Consider the following 17,529-nt stretch of genomic DNA (forward strand, 5'->3'; position numbering starts at 1 on the left):
CTGCAATATCCCACTGCAGGACACAGTTGTGGGTCACAGCTGTCCCATAGCCCTTGCAAACAACCAGAGGGTGTTTTACTGGTTTAGGAGAAAATTTGATCTCAGGACTCTTAACTCATTCCCAGCCCTCTGGTGCCAGTGCCAAGCCTGTGGGACCTCTCTGAGCTGTTAGCAAAGGGAGTGAGTGGGCCCCTGGTTCCCAGGAACATCACCTGGGAAGGTCCATGATGCCCTCCTGGCCTGGGGAATGCTGCAAACCAGGATGACAACATGCTGGGGAGGTCCTCAGGACTGGAGACCCCTCCTGGAGCTGGGCTTCTCAGGGCTCTGTGGATGAGGATGGAGGGAAGCATCACCCCTTATTAAAGGCCCCACATCCTCCCCTCTAGGCCAACAGCACATCATGTTCCACAGAGTACAGTGGGACAGCAAAAGTGCTCCTCTGGCTGATCTGGAAACTGTAATTTTCTAGCAACATGAAATTTGTATGTGTGGGAGAGCATTGCATGATCTGTGTTTGATGGGGAAGAAATGCTTTCAGATAGGGCAAAGATCTTTGGTCACAGGCATTTGATAGAAATAAAGATAGAGGAGAGCAGAATGAACAGTGATAAATGTTTCTCACAGAAAGGACAGTTAATCTTGCAGGTCTCAGATATTTTTCTTCTTTCAGATTGATGCCGCGTGAAATACCTACCAACAGTGTTGTATTTAAAGCCTTGAGAGCCTGAGAGGAAACAAAACCTGCTGCTGATTGTAATAAATCCAGTAAACATTTCATCCCTGAAGAAACACTTCCCATGTGTGCTGCACAGAAGGCTTTGCATCGAGAGTCTGTGAGTATAAATCAAAATGTAAAATAGATCAAGAAGTGATGCTTTATTCTGCCTGCCCAGGTGAAAGCCTTAAACTTTGGCCATTCCTTGCTCCCAGACCCTGCTGTAGCCAGGGCTCCTCTTCTCCACTGCTTATTCCACATTAGGAGAACAGCAGTTGGGCTTTCTGCATGGATTTGTATTCACACCTTGTGAACCTCTGCCTCCAAGGGAAAAGCAATAGTGTGGAAGACAATTTCTGCTGTCAGCTTATGCACTTGCCAGGAGGAGGCAGGAATTACCTCCAGTCATTATTGGTCATGCTCATAATCCAAGAGGCCTCTTTCAAGATATGGTGGGACATAGGCTTTTTGCACATTGAATGTTAAAAGGTAGTGTCAGCTTTCACAGTAATTTAAGTCTGGCACTCCTACCTGCCTTACTCTTGCTTCCAAAGGGCATCTTTCATCTTTCATGGAAGCTTATCTTTGGCAGACATCATAAACAAAAGCCTTTAAACACCCTCACCATCTCACAGACTGGCTTCATTCAATACCTGGCCAGAAATGTCAGATGTCCCTTTTGTCTGGGTGATGATGGAACATTTAGCTGAGGGGAACCAGTATCTGAAGGAGGGCAAGTGCATGTGAGTGTGGGTTTTTACATGAGTGTGTGGGTATGTGAGGTTCTTCATGCCACCCTCTCCAGCCTCTGAATCCTGTGTCCCACTGGAGAGTGACAAGGTGCTTTTCCTGGTACACAGGCACAGGGGGCTGTGCTGCAGACCAGGAGCATGGATGTTTGCTCCATGTTTTGCTGGGATAAGCTGAGGCAGGAGCCTCAGAACAGAGCTGCAGGTGATTTGGGGAAAAAATAACTAAAAAGAAAGACATTAAAACTGAGGAGGGAGGTGCTGGTGGTTACTAAGCCCAGGGCAAGGAGAAGCTTACCACACAGTTGTTGCCCAGCTGTCTTAGTGCACCTTGGAGGAGCTTTTTAGGATATTGTCGACTTTGTTTTCCTCCAGCATGTGAGGTGCTGGTTCAAAGTGAGACACAGATGGACATTTGGCTGTGTTTTTTCAAAGCCAGTGGAGTTTAAAAGAGAGCCATGCTTCAGCAGCAGGGCTTTTCCAGCCCTGGCACTGGTGCAACCCCTTCTCCCCAAGCGTCCACACACTTAACCAAGGTGTCCTGACCTCCCTCTTCCCAGAGAGCAGCCACCCTGACCTCTGTGCTGGGCCCTTCCTGGCAATTAGCAACCTGCCAAGCTAATCAACACCTCCTGGCAGAGCCCTGCCACAGCCAGGAAAAATGACTGTGCTCTTGATCCGGTGCTGGGAAGCACCAGGAGCTCCAGCCAAGGGGGCACCTTGCAGAGTGGGCTCCCTGCCTGCTGGGTGTGATTCCTGAGCTCCCTGAGAGCAGTGGCCCTAGGGAAGAAGGCCCCATGGTCTGCAGGACACCTGCTTCTCACAGCTCACACTCTGGGGAGCAGGATTGCTACATGGCTTCTGAGAAGCAGTAAACAGCCATGGCCAGTCTTGCCTAATGCCACAGTCTGATTTCCAGAGCTCCTCCATTGGAAAGAGGAGCCACAGAAACTGGGCTGTGGGCCAGTCTATTCCCTGTTGCTCATGAAGCACAAAGCCTTCTGCCCTTTGACTTTCAAAATACTCACAGCACCCTCCTGCTCCCCCACACCTTCATGCCTGTCAGTGCTGCTCTAGGCTTTGCTGGAGATGGACATGCTGAGACAGGACAGCTCCATCTGGCCCTGCTTTGCTGTCCCAATGGCTTCATGTTGTTGGCACCTTGTAGGCACACACTGCCCAGTGTCCTCTGCAAAACCCATTGCTCAGCTGATATTCCCAAGGTGGCAAAGAAAAGTCCTGTATTCCCTGGGTGGGTGTGTGGGTTCCCCCTCTTTGCTTTGCCTGTCAGCCTGTGGCTCACAGCTGGGAGGTGCCTCAGCCCCAGCCGGCTCACTGGGGGATGTTGGGGAGGTTTGCCAGCTCCAGCGCCCTGTCTTGGTGGGACAGGGATCCAGGGGATGCTGCAGACTCACTGCAGCCATGGAGCTTGTCTGCGACTGGTCAGTGCCAGCAGCAGCCCATGGATCAGTGTCTGGGATTGCCACGATAACCAAACCATGGCATGCTTGTGACACCTTCACTGAAGTGAGTGACCATTGCTGCACCACTGAGGGATGGTTTGCAGCAGCACTGAACCACCAGGGCAGAGGCAGCCACTGGCAGAGGGCTGTGCTGAGGCTGGCATGGGGGAAAACAGGAAAGGCAGCTGCCTGCTGGAAGGGATTAGATGCAGCTCTGAATGTGGAGAAGGGATTACAGGCAGTGCAGCCTGCCAAGCAGTGCTTACTGGGAGAACTGAGGAGGAGTATGAATTAAATAATTGCCCAGCAATTAATTTCTGAGCACTGCCTCTGCTGCTGAAGGACTCTTGCTCTGTTCTCACAAGCTGGACACAGGGCCCAGCACAGCCTATTCCAGTTCCTTCAGCATCACACCCAGGTACTTCAGAGTGATTTACAAGGAGCTGTCACATCACCAGCGAGAGAAACAACCCAAAATGATGTTCCACCATGCCTCTTAGGGTGAGCTCTGAGTAATTACTCCAATTACACTCCAAATTACAGGGAAGCCAGTGGCCTCCACACAAGGACAGATTGCAGAGTCCATCTTTAATTGTCACTTGGGCTGTGCTCTGCTGCCTCAAATTTGAAGTATATGTTCATTTCCCTCGTGGGTCTGTTATCACACTGCTTATCATCACCTTTTTATCCACTCCTCTATTTCTAGCGTGCATGTCAAAAAAGACAGTATATTAATCAGCCAAGCTTTCTTCACTGCTTCTTGTCAGCAGCAAACTGTCTTCTAAAATGGAGCAACCAGTCACCTTCACTGGAATTGCCTAGGAGAGGTGTCCATCAAAAGCCAGTAAGTGACAAGCCCATAGAGAGCATGATTTGTTGCTCCAGGTAAATGATTGAGAGGGCTTAGCCAGGCAAGGAGAGGCCAGCTGTAAATCCAGATCCCTGCCTGAGACTGTTCTTATGTCAATAGTTATGAAACTACTGACATCAACAGCTTCTCCCTCTGCCTGCAGCCCTGGTGCATCCCACCAAGCAGGGCTGGCACAAGGACAAGGCCCATGGCAGGGCACAGATTTTGTCCATAGTGAAGCTGCAGGGCTGTGTCACACTGAGCCTACCCACACCTTGGTCACAGCATTGCCAGGGATGGGGAACTCACCCAGGCTTTGTCAGGGTGTTTCAGAAGGTGCTCACACACTAAATCCGTGCCTTATTTCTAACCACAGCCTTCTCCCATCATTGTCTGCCAAACAGAGGCACTGCCAAACATTTAATCACATCAAAAAGAGCTTTAATAAGCTGGGATCAAGTTAGCCCTTTAACCTCTTTTTCTGGCCCGCATTGATGGTATCCCAGGAATTTCTCTCCACCAAAAGTCTGTTTATCCCTTCATTGGTCCTTGGCTTCCTCTTTGGGCTTTTTCCAGATTCCCTGCCCCCTGAGATGCTGCCCCCACTCTGGGCTTGGCTCCCAGGAAGGCTGCAGATCCCTCCTGGACAGCTCTGATCACTCCCTTCCTTATCAGAGGCACATTTTAGAGGGGGGATTGTCCCCCAGCCACCCAGGCCACAGCCCCCCTGCCCTGGTGCTGTCAGTGCACCCTGCTCCTGGTACCTGTGCCAGGATGGCCCCACCAGAGCCTGGGCAGCTCCTGCCTTGGCCGGAAAACCGAGTTGGTGTTACATGCTGGAGGGCTGAGAATGAATCCCCACCGGAGGCCCCCGGAAACACCTGCCTGAGGGCGGGGCGGTGCTGGCAGCAGGGCCGGGGCGCTCCGCAGAGCCCCAGCGCAGAAACTCCGCGTTCGCTCCCGGCAGCTGGAGCTGCCAAAAGCCTTACGCAAGCCTTACATCAGCGCCGTCACCAGCCTGACTGATAGGGACAATCGCAAGAACAGAGATATGCCAAGATCTCTTTTTCATAAAATGGTGCTAATTGACACTCATGATAATTCCCCGTTTCAAACCTTTATCAACCAAATCCGGTCAGGACCATTCCGGCCCTCGGCACAGGACTGATGTCAGCTGGAGCGGTCTGGGACATCCTGTTTACTCCATGGAGGTACGGGCAGTGTGCCAGCGCTGGGACCCCGGGGGAAGTCCCAGGGACCCGCAGGAGCTAATTAGGTGCTCCTTTCCCAGCTCCTTTATGCGCTCAGCGATGTGTCAGCCCTGCCGATTTAAACATCTAACCCCCGTAGCTATTGTTTAACATCTTCCTGAAGCCCTCGTAGGATGGAAAGTGTTTTATTGTGATTATATTTTATTTTATAGCATGCTGTATTGTTTGGCTTTTGCCTCCCAAACGCTGAACAGAAATATTTATCAAATACCTCTCCTTTTCTGGGTTGCTGCCTACATGATTTGTCACCCTCTGCCTTTCTGGTCTGGGCAGAGATTTCTCCTTGTGCTCACCGCTTCCTTCAACAGTCCCATGATGCTCACGCAGCTTGTCACACTTATGCCTTTTATTCTGATCTTTATTTTTGCAATTGCCTTTACCCTGAGATGTGCAGAGCTGTATCTTGTTCTGGCCACAGTTTTGGGGGATAGGCTGACACGTGCTGGGGCAGTTCTTGGCCTCTGCTCTGGGGTGTCTATTTGCACACACTGTTCTGGGCAATGATTTCCAGATTTCCACCCCTCTGGCTGCTGCAGTGGGCTGTGGTGCTGTCCTGCTCTGTGTGAGCATGGATGAGCAGGTGCTGCTCCCCTTGGGCTCTCCAGCCATTGCACCAAGGCAGAGCAGAGGTGGAGGTGGGTGGCTGGGCAGGTCCCTGCAGGGTGGGTGCAGTGGCTGCCTTTCATCCCAGGAGGGGCAGATAAGCCTTTTGTGCTACCCCCACGCATGATTTACAGCACAGGAGCCAACACCCAAAGCACAGGGAGGGGGCTTTCCTGGAGTGGAAATGTGAGCACCCTGCAAGAAGAGGCTCCAAAGGAGCAGCCCCATGAGGTGAGTGGCTCCTCACAGCTGTGCTCTGCAGGGATGGGGTCCCTCCATGCACCCCTCCCTGGAGCACATTGACTCTGCTGATGGCGCTTACAAGAAAACATGTTTGGTTCCAACAGTAATAAGAAAATACAAAGAAACCTGCTTTTGAAGGTGTGTACAGCTCCCTCTGTCCCCAAAAGAAGCACAGCTGGAGCAGGTTGCTGATTGCCCACAGGGGCTGTGGCAGAGCAGGGGACTCCCCCACATTTGGTATCGAGGAAGGGTCCTGCCCCTGCTGCAGGGAATAGATGCTGTACCCCGAATATCTGTAACACTGCTGAATGCACAGGTGTGCATGGCCAAGGCTGAGGCTGTCAGGTGAGCAGCATCTCCCATTCCTGTGCTGCAATCCTGAGGATCCCTCCCCAGTAATTACCCTTCCCAAGGGCTCCCGAGCCAGCAGGTGCCCCAGTCATCACAGCAGGCAGGCAAGATACAGCTAGCAATTAATTTCCTCTCTACAAATTATCAAATTACAAACTTGCTTTTTAATTGTACACTCTTTGAAGGAGGTCACTGCATGGCTGGGACATAGTTCTGCCTGTGGATCACCCAAGAGCTGAGTGGCAGCTATTTTAGGTGTCTGGGAATGATGAGGTCTCCAGCTGGGCTAAATGGAAGCACCCCTGGGCCGAGACCCTGCTGCAGCCCCTCACACCTGCCCTGCCTGGCCCCCCTCACCCCAACAAATGCATGGCTTGCTCTGCATCCCTAATGCCTCTTTCCACTTCCTGAGCAGAGCCTCATGCAGAAGCAGAGCTTGCTGCAACCCCAGGGCTGCACATCCACAGAGTGGGGACCAATTTGTGTGGGAGCCCCCGAGCTGTGTGTCCAGCATCACTTGTCTCCCAGCTTGCTGCCCCACACCCCAAAAGGTGTCCCCAGCCATCCCAGCCCTGGGACATTTCCTCAGGGATGTGGGCCCTGTGTGAGAGCTCGTGTGCCTGGTTTGCTGTCATCACTCTGGGACTGCACTGGGGCTGACTCAGTCACAAGAAGGGGGAAGGAAACAGGAAGATGGCCACGGGAAGGACAACATCCCAGAGCACAGGGAGCTGCTCCCCACCCCCTGCCCTGCACCCACACCCTAGGAGGATGCAATGACAGGTGACTGTAGGTATGAGCAGCACAAAAAGGCTTATGGAAGGCTGATTCAGCTGGTACAGGGGCTCCTCACAGGTGCATATCAGCTGCCACCCTGGAAGGACAGCTGCATAAGGTTGACAACTCTCCTGGCACCCAGCCCAGTCCTTTGGCAAGCACACCTGAACTGGCTGTTGTTATTGGCTATCCAATGACTTCATGCACTCAGATGCTTCTGGTGAGGCTGTTTAGGTGGTTGCAGGTGTTTAGGCTGATGCAGGGAGGTACAAATACCCCTCTGCTCATGCTGGAGGGGGGTTTTTGCTTATGCTTGAGATCTGCAGCAATAGTTGGTTCCTCCAGTTTGCAGTAAGGTTGTCAGTGTCTGCTCTATCTCACTGTAGAAAAACTGCTAATGCTGTCCAAGTGACTTTTGTTAGGTGTTACATTTTAGCCATGAGGTGCTGTTTGGTCTCTTCAAGCAGTGATGGAACACGCATTTCTTCCTCTGACATGTCTGTGTACACCAACTACACCTGGAACTTCTGATCCTTCATCCCCTTCACTCTGAAGCCTTGTTTTATTGGTCAGGCAGCTCTCCCCCATTTTTTTGTGCCAGGAACTTGGTGCAGGCTTGGGCCGGGTCACTGGGGGAGAGGGTGCCGGGCAATGTCTCTGTTCTTGGAGATCTCCAAAACTCAAATGTCTTGATCCAGTGTTTGCAACAGTCTTGGTGGGTGCAGAAGGCTGGACCAGAGACCTCCAGAAACCTTTTCTAACCTTTATTTTATTTCCCTCTGGGTGCTGTGTCTAGCACAGAACAGTGATTTGTCAATGGCCTCATCACTGCAGGGCAGCCTGGTTGCTTCCATCAGCTGTGGTCCCTAGGTCATGTCCTCAGCCATTGCTTCCCTGTACAGAGTTTCATCCTTCACAGCACTTGTGCCCTCAGGTCCCTGCCTGCCCTTGTGCTCACAGTTTCAAGGTGTATTTGGGGCTGTTCCCTGGGTGACTCAGATCACTGGCACTAGCAGCATGTGCTCCTTGCTGTTTATGGCACCACCAGCCTGTGTCATCTGCTTGTCTTACCAGGAAAGACTTTTCTAGTTATTTAGTTAATTGGTTAAAGTATTCAATTATGCAACACCAAGAGCTGATCCCCTTGGAGCTGCTCGTAATAGCCAAATGGCATCTCTAATTCTCTGTTGCCCTTCAGACTTGGTCAGAGCATCTGTTTGTATGCAGTGTTTTTAACTCGTGTCAGATGGCATTAAAAACCTTTAAGGAAAGTGGATTGCAAGGCATCAACCCAGCCTGTCAGGCAGGGCAAGCTGTGGTCTCCTCCAGAAAAGAAGGACAACAGCTCTGTTTTCCAAACCTCTCTCTCTGGACAATGAGGTGCTTAACTGAGTGCCTTGGCTGTTGGGCTCTTGGGAGGAGGGCCACACAGGCCACCACTGTGGCACTGGGAGGAGTATCATGAGCAGTGACTGTCCACAGCACCTCTGCTCTGGCCAGGCATGGTCAGCATCCCCTTCCTGATGGTGCTGTAGCTGGACATGCTTTGCTTGGGTGAAGGCTGGAGGCCCCAGGGATGGGGCAGTGTCATAATTCCTGGGGCTCATAGACTCATTTCCAGGTTAAACAGCTGGCTGGGTTGGTCCAGGAATTGCTGCTGTGCCCACAGAACTCATCACCTGAGCAGGTGACACCCACCTGCCACTCTGGAATGGGGGAGGATGGAGGCTGGAGCTGCCCATCCTGCCCCTGGTGGGATGAGAGAGGCAGCTGCCAGGGTGGAGTGTTGGACACCAGTGAAATCCCTCATGCCAAGGACAGGGAGCTCAGCTCAGGCTGCACTGGGAGTGCAAAGACAGGGCTCCAGGCAGTGCCTGTCCCAGGACAGGCTGAACCTCATCCTCCTGTGAGGGGAGGAGGAGGAAACACAGCGCACAAGAAGCTTGTCCTGTGGGAGGCGTGGAGCCACCATGGGGGTGCTGGCACCTGGAGCCTCTGCTTGCATTAGCACCTTCAGGGAGATGAGCCCTTGTACCACAGTTCCTGCTGCTCTGCACAGATGTTTTCTGGCCAGTTTAGCCTGCCTGTGGCTGTGGGTGTGTAACCCTGCTCTGAGAGGGTGCTTGTCCAGCAAACACTGGCTGGCTTGGCTCTACAGCCCACCTTGCAGGTGCTGCCACTGAGGTTGGCAGTGGTGGGGAGGATTTCACCCACTCACAGCTGCCTTTTCCTTGGGCCTTTGGTCAGCATGGGAGGAAGTGCTGAAAAAGGAGCAGGCTGTCTGGGGAGAGCTCTGCTGATGTACTGGGGTCCTTTCCAACACCCCGAAGTTAGAGCAGTGTGCCAGGGAGAAGCCATCTCACAGGTCAGACCAAGCTCTGCTTGTGTAACTCCTTTGGACTGTGTGCTCAAGGATAGGGGTGTCTCAGACTGTTCCAAACTCTAAAAGCTTTTTCTAAAGTAGTGACTGTTTGTGGGGTTGCACTTCTTGTCTCTCCTTCCTGGCAGCTCAAATACCCAGAAGAATAAACTGCACAAGGACGGCCCCAATCTTGATGTAACATGATAAATTATGTAACACAATGTCACAATTATGTATTTCTGAAAGAGAAGTAGGGCAGGGAGCTGCCAGAGACGGCTCCACTCTCTGGTGAGCAACACCCACGAGCTGCTGCTGAATGAACCGTGAGCTGGTGGGGTCACCTCCCTCCACATCCTTAATGCCACAGTTCACTGCAGAATCGGTAGGAGCTTTCAAGACCCATTTTTTATTCCTTCAGAGGCATGGTGTGTGTGTGTGTGTAAACCCTAACAAAGGGAATAAGCAGGTAGTTTGTGCAGCCAGCAGCACATTGCTTGATGCTTGCACAGCCTCTTGGCAGCTCTCAGCAAATCGTTTAACCAGGGCTCTGGGCTGGGTCAGGTCAGACCTTTCTGAATCCTCTGACCACTGCATTTGCAGAGCCTTTGTTTGTAATTTCTGTACCAGTACACTGAGCACTCGTGCTTCGTCTTCCTCACTGTGCTGGGAGAAGAGTAAATACATTGTGATCTTTGCAGGGCTTGTCAGAAGTGGGCAGGGAAAGGCAGAGACTGAACAAAGTCGATTGGTTTGGGCAATGCAGAGCCGCAGGAAGAGTCAGCAGCCTGTGTTTCATCTCCGCTTCCTCTGCTCCAAACACAGATGGGAAAAACAGGAGGGGGAGGGAGGAGAGGCAAAGATAAAGTGAGAGACAGGAGGAGTGAGTGCTGCTGCAGTACCAGTGTTGTTGGAGCAAGCAAAATATTTTAGAGCAAAACAGTGGTTCAGATTTTTTGGCCACTCTGTACTGAATGTTTTGATCTGAGGGACTGGAGTCAATTGCAAATTAAATAATTAAAATATTTCTTTTTCTTCCTCTTAGAGCAAGGAATGAGCTGCCTGGCTGGTGGTGGGCTGGCAGGGAAGCTGTGCTCCTGTGGGTGGATGCCTGGGTAGCACTAGAGGTGCCAGGAAGCTGTGTGAAGGTGTCTGGTAGAAAGCAGAGCCCAGAGCACACTGCAGCTGTCTGGTGTCCCTGCCAGCAGTGACATCCCCCCATGATGTGTGTGTCTGTAATGGACCACAGAAGGTGTACTGCACAAAAGTGTCTGAGGTGAGAAAGGAATGAGTATCTGCACTGGGAGATACTAATTTCCTGTCCTTATTCCCAAGAGCAGAGAAATTCTTTCACAGCAACTCTGATCTGGGCTTTCATTTTGGACTCACCCAGGCCATTAACACCCATACCAGTGTCCCTGGGAGCTGAGGTCTGGGCCATGCATATGTGTATGGGGCAGGAGGAGCAGCACTGAGCACAGCACACAACACACACACCATCACATGCCTCCCCCATGGCCTCTGCATGTCTGGAGAGGAGGAAATCCTGCCAGAGCTCACCGGATGCAGAGGGGAAAGACCCAGCAGACATGACCTGTTCCCATCCCACCGAGGCCCAGGGCTGTGCCATGCACATGGGCATCCCTGTGATGCCAGTGGAAGAGCAGGGGCACTCATGCCTGTGGGTATGTAGGATCAAGTCCTGAGAGCATTTGCTCAGGGGGATGAACCTGAGCCATGCTGCTACTTTTCTGACTCCTCCAAAGGCTGTTGAAGTCCCCCAGGTAACCAGGAAGGCAGGATGTGACAGTTCCAATGTCAGACTGCAGCAGGAGGAGGGAGCAGCTTTCAAAAATAACCTTTACAAGGTCATCCCTGAGCAAGGCACAGCAGCAGTGGTGGGCTTGAGCACTTTTCTGCAATTCAGCTCAAAAAGACTGGAACTTGCCTTTTCTTTCTGGGAAGGAAAGCATGTGATGACAGGTCCCCAGAGCTTTTATTTTGAAGCCAAATGCTTAGAGTGCATGAAGACAGCAAAAGCATTTTCCTTCAGGCGATACAAATCAAATAAATGGAGACAGTGCTGTGCAATTCAGTGCAGGCAGCAGCCAGCACAGGCTGCTCTCACAGCTCAGCATTGTGGGAGCATCAGTGACAGAAGGTGCCCAGGACTGGCATTGCCAGCAGCCCCTCTGCTCCAGACATTTCCTACCCAGTGGGGGCCATGTCTCTGCCCCAGTGTGACTTTGCTGGAGCTTTTGTAGTGGGGTTTTTCTGCCTTCCTGTTAAAGCTGGGGGGTGAATCTGTCTGTAGAGTTTAATTAAACTATACAGAACCAGCTTCAGGAGAAGCTGTCTGCTTTAAGAGACTCTCTGTTCAACGTTGCAAAGCTGAGTGGTGTTCCTATGGGAATGGATGTATTTTTTTTATTGTCCCTATGAAAGAGGGATTAGCATTAGGTTGGGTAACTGCCCCATTCTTCCCACTCCCATTTGCTGTGATAAAATAGGCCAGGCTGCCCTGTATCAGAAAGTAGCTGCCAAGAAGGGACCTGTCCGCATGGGCTGGCTTTTGCAGGGTACTCTGAGCACTGTGAAGATGAGGAGCAAAGCCCAGAAAATGATGCTGGGACTCTGCAGAACTGCCCCAGGCAGGCATCTGAGCACCCCTGGCTGGAGGTGGGCTGGAGAGGGACAGCTGCCTGTTGTGACCCAGGAACTGCTAAGGGACCAGCAAGCAGCACTGGGACCACGTGCACCAGTGCTTGTGGTGGGGAGAGGCTGTGTGCTGGCCCCATCCTGGCAGAGGAGTCCTGCAGACAGGTTTTTGGGAGCATGTGACTGTGCCTTGGGAGTGAGTGAGTGCTGGGTGCAGTTAACTCACCTTTGCTGCTAAACAAATGATCCTGTGTGAAAATTGAATCCTAAGCAACAGTACAGCAAGAAATGAGCCAGTGGATTTTATAACAGCTCTTGAACCCTTATCCTCTCATTAAGGGGTTTTACAGCCATCATATGTGAGCCATCTCCCTGGAAATAAAACATTTTCTTTGCAAAAAGCCCTTTAGGTGTTGCAGGCTACTCAAGAGCTGGGGCTTGTTTCTAATTAAAAGAATAAAATTCCCTTCACTTATGTGGTTTGTGGCTGGACTTCCTGCCACAGCTGCAAGCTGGAGCAGTTCAGTGGAGACCAGCAGATCTTTTTTAATCCTCCTGGGTGAGGGGGACTGGAGCCCCACCCTCACATGGGTTTGCTTTACTTACCCCAATCTATCCCCATTTAGCAGAAGGTGCTGTGCAGCACAGATGCTTAGTCTTGCTTTCCCTGTCACTCTGGCCAGGAATTGGTGCTTTGTTTACCCACATCACAAACAGTGCAGGGAAAAAGCTTTTAATTAAAACTCCTGGAAATGAGTGAGATGAAGCAAAGCTCCATGGCATTGGCAGAACACCAGTAAGAAATCAATTTAATCTTACTGTGATGAGTTTGCTGCATCTTCCTGTTTGATTTATAGGGTGAGTGCAATGTAGGCTTTGAAACAACCAGCAGCTCTGATATCCATTCTGGCCAACTTCTGGAACTTTTTCCAGGGGCTGTAAACCAGCTCCCCACATCTCCTGGTCCAGCTGCCTTTGATGGTAGGGTTTGTCTCCTGCTGGCCCCTGCTCTGCTCGCACAGGGGTGGGTGTATAAGTGGCTGTGACCCTGCCACACTGCCTGGCACTGCCTCCTGGTGTAATGGCACAGGGCATGCTCTGGGGTGGCCCCTGCCCCAGCTGTTTTACAAGCCCATCTCAGCACCTTGGGACTGAGAGCAACAGGTTTGTTTGCTTCCTTAATATGTCCTTTCACACTGGGTTGGACTGTGTCCAGGCAGGCGTTTATCTCCCTTCCCACTGGAAGCTGTGCAGGCTCATGCCAGCTGCTGTCTGGGAACTGCTCTCCATTTCAAAAGAAATCAAGTCAACTTTGTTCCCAAGCCTCTATTAATCATCTTTTCCAACTTCTTGTCTTCTAGCAGCAGGCTCTGCTTGGCTGTTGGAGCTGGAGGATACAGGAACCTTGCCTGGTTTATCCTTGGTGTAGCCCATCTCTCTAAGTTCCCTCCTCCTGGCCCTGGTCCTCTGCAGAAAGCCGTGCCAGGCAGGATGCACCAGCCTGGGCACTTTGCTGCTGGTCAGACTGGGCACCATCTCTTGGCCCTGGTTATATTATATAATGCTCCCAGGTTAGGAGGTTTCCCACAGACATGACCTTGCCCGATGAATCATCACTGCACGAGGACCTGGGGTCTCCAAATCATTCCCAATATGAATTTAAAGGCTACAGTCAACCTCAAATCTGTGCCTGGCTATCTGCCACAGCTGCCATGCCCCACTGTGGGTGTGATCTCTTCCCACATGGGGATTGGGAAAGTCCTTTAATGAAGCAGAAGGGACCTTGTTAAGCAGGCCTGGCCTCCTCACCTGCCAGTGCTCACTGCAAGAGCTCAGGTGGCATCTCTGCCAGGTCATTGCAGAGGCATTTGTGCCAGGAGTGCTCCAGACTTGGAAAGTCCCTGGTCCTCCCCATGGAGCTGATGCCCCAGAAAGGCTGATGGAGCTGTCAGGAGCTGATGTTAATCACTGAAGGCACTTGTGGCTCACGTGTCTCGGGGAGATGGGACCTGCTCAGGTGCCCCAAGCTTGGCTGCAGAACAGCCCCTGCCATGTCCCATCCTGTACCAACACCTGCAAACCTCTGATCTCTTTGAGCCTCTGCAGAGCCCTGTGGCTCCTTCCCTCATGCCCAGCCTGTGGCACCAGGGGTACTGGTCTCACTGCCATGGGTCCTGACAGTGCCTGCACACCTGCAGTGCCAATGGCAGCCAAGTGCCAGCACTGTGCAGCCAAGCTGGTTCTTACATCAAACACCCGAATCCCAGGGGCTCTGAGCACTCCTGAGCATGAGGAATTGGACTCAAGGATGATCCAGTCAAGGGTAAATAAAGTGATCCTTCCCAGAAGCTGTGGCACACTTTCCACTGTGAAAGTGAGGAAAGGCAGCCTTCAGAAGGGCCTGGCCATGGATATGAAGGGTTAAATCATGGTTGACATCCATCCTGCTGTGCTTTGTCAGCCTGGACACATGTAGTCTGTGGAGAAAAACAGGCAGAGTAATTTCCTGATTTAAATGAATTTCAGAGACCACCACAGGAAGGAACTTGGGATGTGTCCAAAGGGTAGCCAGGCCATGGAAAAATACCAGGCAGGGGAAGGGTCCAGGGCAGTCAGAACTTGGATTTTCCCCTTTGTCACTACAGACGTGACAGCCACCATTGCATTTTCCAGTTATGAGTCCAGTTTAAGAAATTTAGGATACTTTAAATGTCAGATTGTTGAATAGTCAGCTTTTCTGAAGAGGAAAATTCCCTGAGAGCCTCAGCCATACTCAACTGGCATTTCATGTTATTTACTGAATTTTTTATTGTACCTGTGTCCCGAGTATAAATCAAAAAAGTTATTTGCTGCTGCCTGCCTTGTCCATAGACATGATATTTAGCCAAGGCTTTGTTTGAATCACTGCATTCCCACAGCAGTGGCAGGGTCCTTGTCACTCTTGCAGCAATCCTGACACAAACTCAGTGACAGACCAGGTGTGGGATATAAATGATAGTTCAGGAAATCTTGAACTTCTAAAATTTATGAAGGTGTGTGAGCCTAGAGAAGAGAAATGAAGCTGAACCAGGCAGCAGAGACCAGAGGGCTGGGGTTGTGAATGTGCTCCTTCATGTCCTGGGGACTCGGGTGATATTTCTGTGCAAAAAAGAACTGGCAAAGCACAGAGTAGTTAGAAATAAAGGCATGTCCCATTTATTTTCATCCCAGGGACCAAAACTTCCCCAGCAGCAAAGCTGCTCAGTCATTAAAAGTCAGCTGAATAGAAAGGCTTCTTGCAAGTACTGTCAGCACTAGCACAGGCTGGATTGCAGAGATGGTATCTGCCAAAAAGAAATAAAATACAAGCTATAAGAAAAAGTGCTATTTGACCATTAGTGAGTGAATTTATCATCCTGCTTGAGATGCTGGAGTTAATAGAATAAAAGCCTTGTAGACAGTAGGAGGTTATTATTTAAGGCTATCATCACCCTTAATTCAAAATTCTCATTCCAAGAATGCCTGAATGATCACTTGGGCTACATTAAGAGCTGAGTAAGCCTGAGCTTTTTTTTTTTTTTTTTGATAAATTCTCTCACTGTTTTCCTGTCTCATGATGTAATGGTATAGTTATAGCACCTTAATAAATTGCTTTTTTAGGTTTAGAACTTGTATGAAAATTAGCACCATGGTAAAAGATTCAATTTGCTGGACCGGGCTTGGATTTTTTTAAAGAAACTGAGAAGTACATGTGAGAATCCTTCAACAGAAAGGGAACCTCAGCCTTAATGAAATAAATATCCCAGTATTTGCTGTGCTGGGGGTCTGGGGTCTCCTAGACTCTGACTGTGAGTTAGGGAGCAGAGTTTTACACAGGGGAAGAAGAGGAATAGGTGGTGTTGCAAGCAGCGTGTTGAAGATTCCTCATTCCTATCCCAACAGTGGGATTTGTGATATGCAGTGCCTTTTAGGATGAGACCTGCATATGTATCCTTGTCCACAGGGTCTGAGCTTGGTGCAGCAGCCCAGGAGCATCCCAAGCATGCTGCTGCAGGTTTCTGCTGGGAGGACCTGGAGCCCCTTTAGCATTTGTTCTGCATGCAAAATAAATCTGCATTTGAAAATGTGGAAATGAGTGTTTCTGGGCTCTCTTACCCAGCCCATATTCATGAATGTGCTTTTCATGTTAGTGTCATGCTGCAGTCTCCGTATTTCTTCTCAAGTCAATCCCTTCTTTCATATGGAAATTCTCCCCTCCCTCCAAATATATTTTCATGCATGCCAGGTTCCTGGGGCTGGAGCAGGGTTTTCTCAGAGGTCTCTGCTCTTAGCTGGGAGAAGAAAACATCCTCTGGTGACCTGTGGAGTCTGAGGTGACTGCCTGAACACTGGGAACTCTCTGTGTTGATCCACATCAAAGTGCTTGGCTGCATTTTCCACTTTCTTTATGGCTCTGCATTGAGATAAAACCTATGAAAGACCCAACAATAGATTCCCATGCCTGTCACAAGGCTAAAAGTGGTGATCCATCCATCCATCCATCCATCCATCCATCCATCCATCCATCCATCCATGCCACCCTCCCTCGCACAGCACAGCGCTGGGGACACGACTGAACTGCAAAGGGAATGGTGCTGATTGTAGCACTGGTCACAACTGATCCTTGTGTCATCTCCTTGCAAAAGCTGGGGAGGTCACAAGGTGTCCTTTATGGGGTCATTTTAGACTGGGACCAGACTGGCCACAGGAGGAGCAGCAGTGCTGTGCACTAGATGGGAAGAAGGTGAGAAAGTGGGAAAGTGGCTTGGGCTGGGGAGGATGCTGAAAAGGATGTGTGCAGGTGTCAAACCTCTTGGCTGGATGTGAGGTTTCTTGTGTTAAAAGAAAACATTGATTTGCTTTGATTTTGCAATGCATGTGAGCTGCAGGTGGTGTGTATCCCAGCACAGTTAAACAGCAAACTGAAGGTTGATGATGTAGGAATAAAATAATTTAGGATGGAAAAGACCTCTAGGACCATCAAGTCTGGTGATTAGCAAAGCACAATAAATATTCCTAAACATGAAGAAGTAAGTCCTGCTCCAAGGCAGGCAGCTCTGAGCAGGGGCACAGTGTTCCTGCTGTGTGGGAGTATGCTTGGAAATGCTACATTGGTGGCACTTCCTGAGTTAACAGAGCCTGGGGAGGGAAATGGCTGCAGGTGCAGGATGGAAGCTCAGCTGGTGAGCATTCCACATCCAGCGTCCTCTCCAGGGCAAATGCACAGTTCAAACTGAAAAGCTGAGTTTGTTCCCACACTGAGAATAAACATGTAGGAACACAAGACCTGTGAAGGAGAGGAGCAGCAAGGCTGTTCTCATGGTGCTCAGAGGAGAGAGGCACAGATACCTGCAATAACTTGCAGTATTAAACTTAAGGGCAGCTTCAGCATCTTGGAAGCAAGTGAAGTAATTTGTGGTGTCCCGTTAGTGCAACTAAAGTTCTTTGCAATCAGAAGGAACAAGTCAT

General features: G+C 50.6%; 1 protein-coding gene across 1 annotated transcript in view; it reads left to right on the forward strand.

The window, feature by feature from the left end:
* Nucleotides 1-770: 770 nt before the first annotated feature.
* Nucleotides 771-17,529, forward strand: part of LSG1 (large 60S subunit nuclear export GTPase 1) — a 62,118-nt gene continuing 45,359 nt past the window's right edge. The window contains exon 1 of the mRNA XM_054282868.1: nt 771-836. Coding sequence (XP_054138843.1) covers nt 801-836 — 36 coding nt within the window. The 5' untranslated portion in view covers nt 771-800. The remainder of the gene's footprint in view (nt 837-17,529) is intronic.

The sequence above is a fragment of the Melozone crissalis genome, unplaced genomic scaffold, assembly GCF_028551555.1.
Source record: "Melozone crissalis strain CALT ecotype California unplaced genomic scaffold, PUWL_Pcris_2 ptg000034l_1, whole genome shotgun sequence".
In the NCBI taxonomy this organism is placed as follows: domain Eukaryota; kingdom Metazoa; phylum Chordata; class Aves; order Passeriformes; family Passerellidae; genus Melozone; species Melozone crissalis.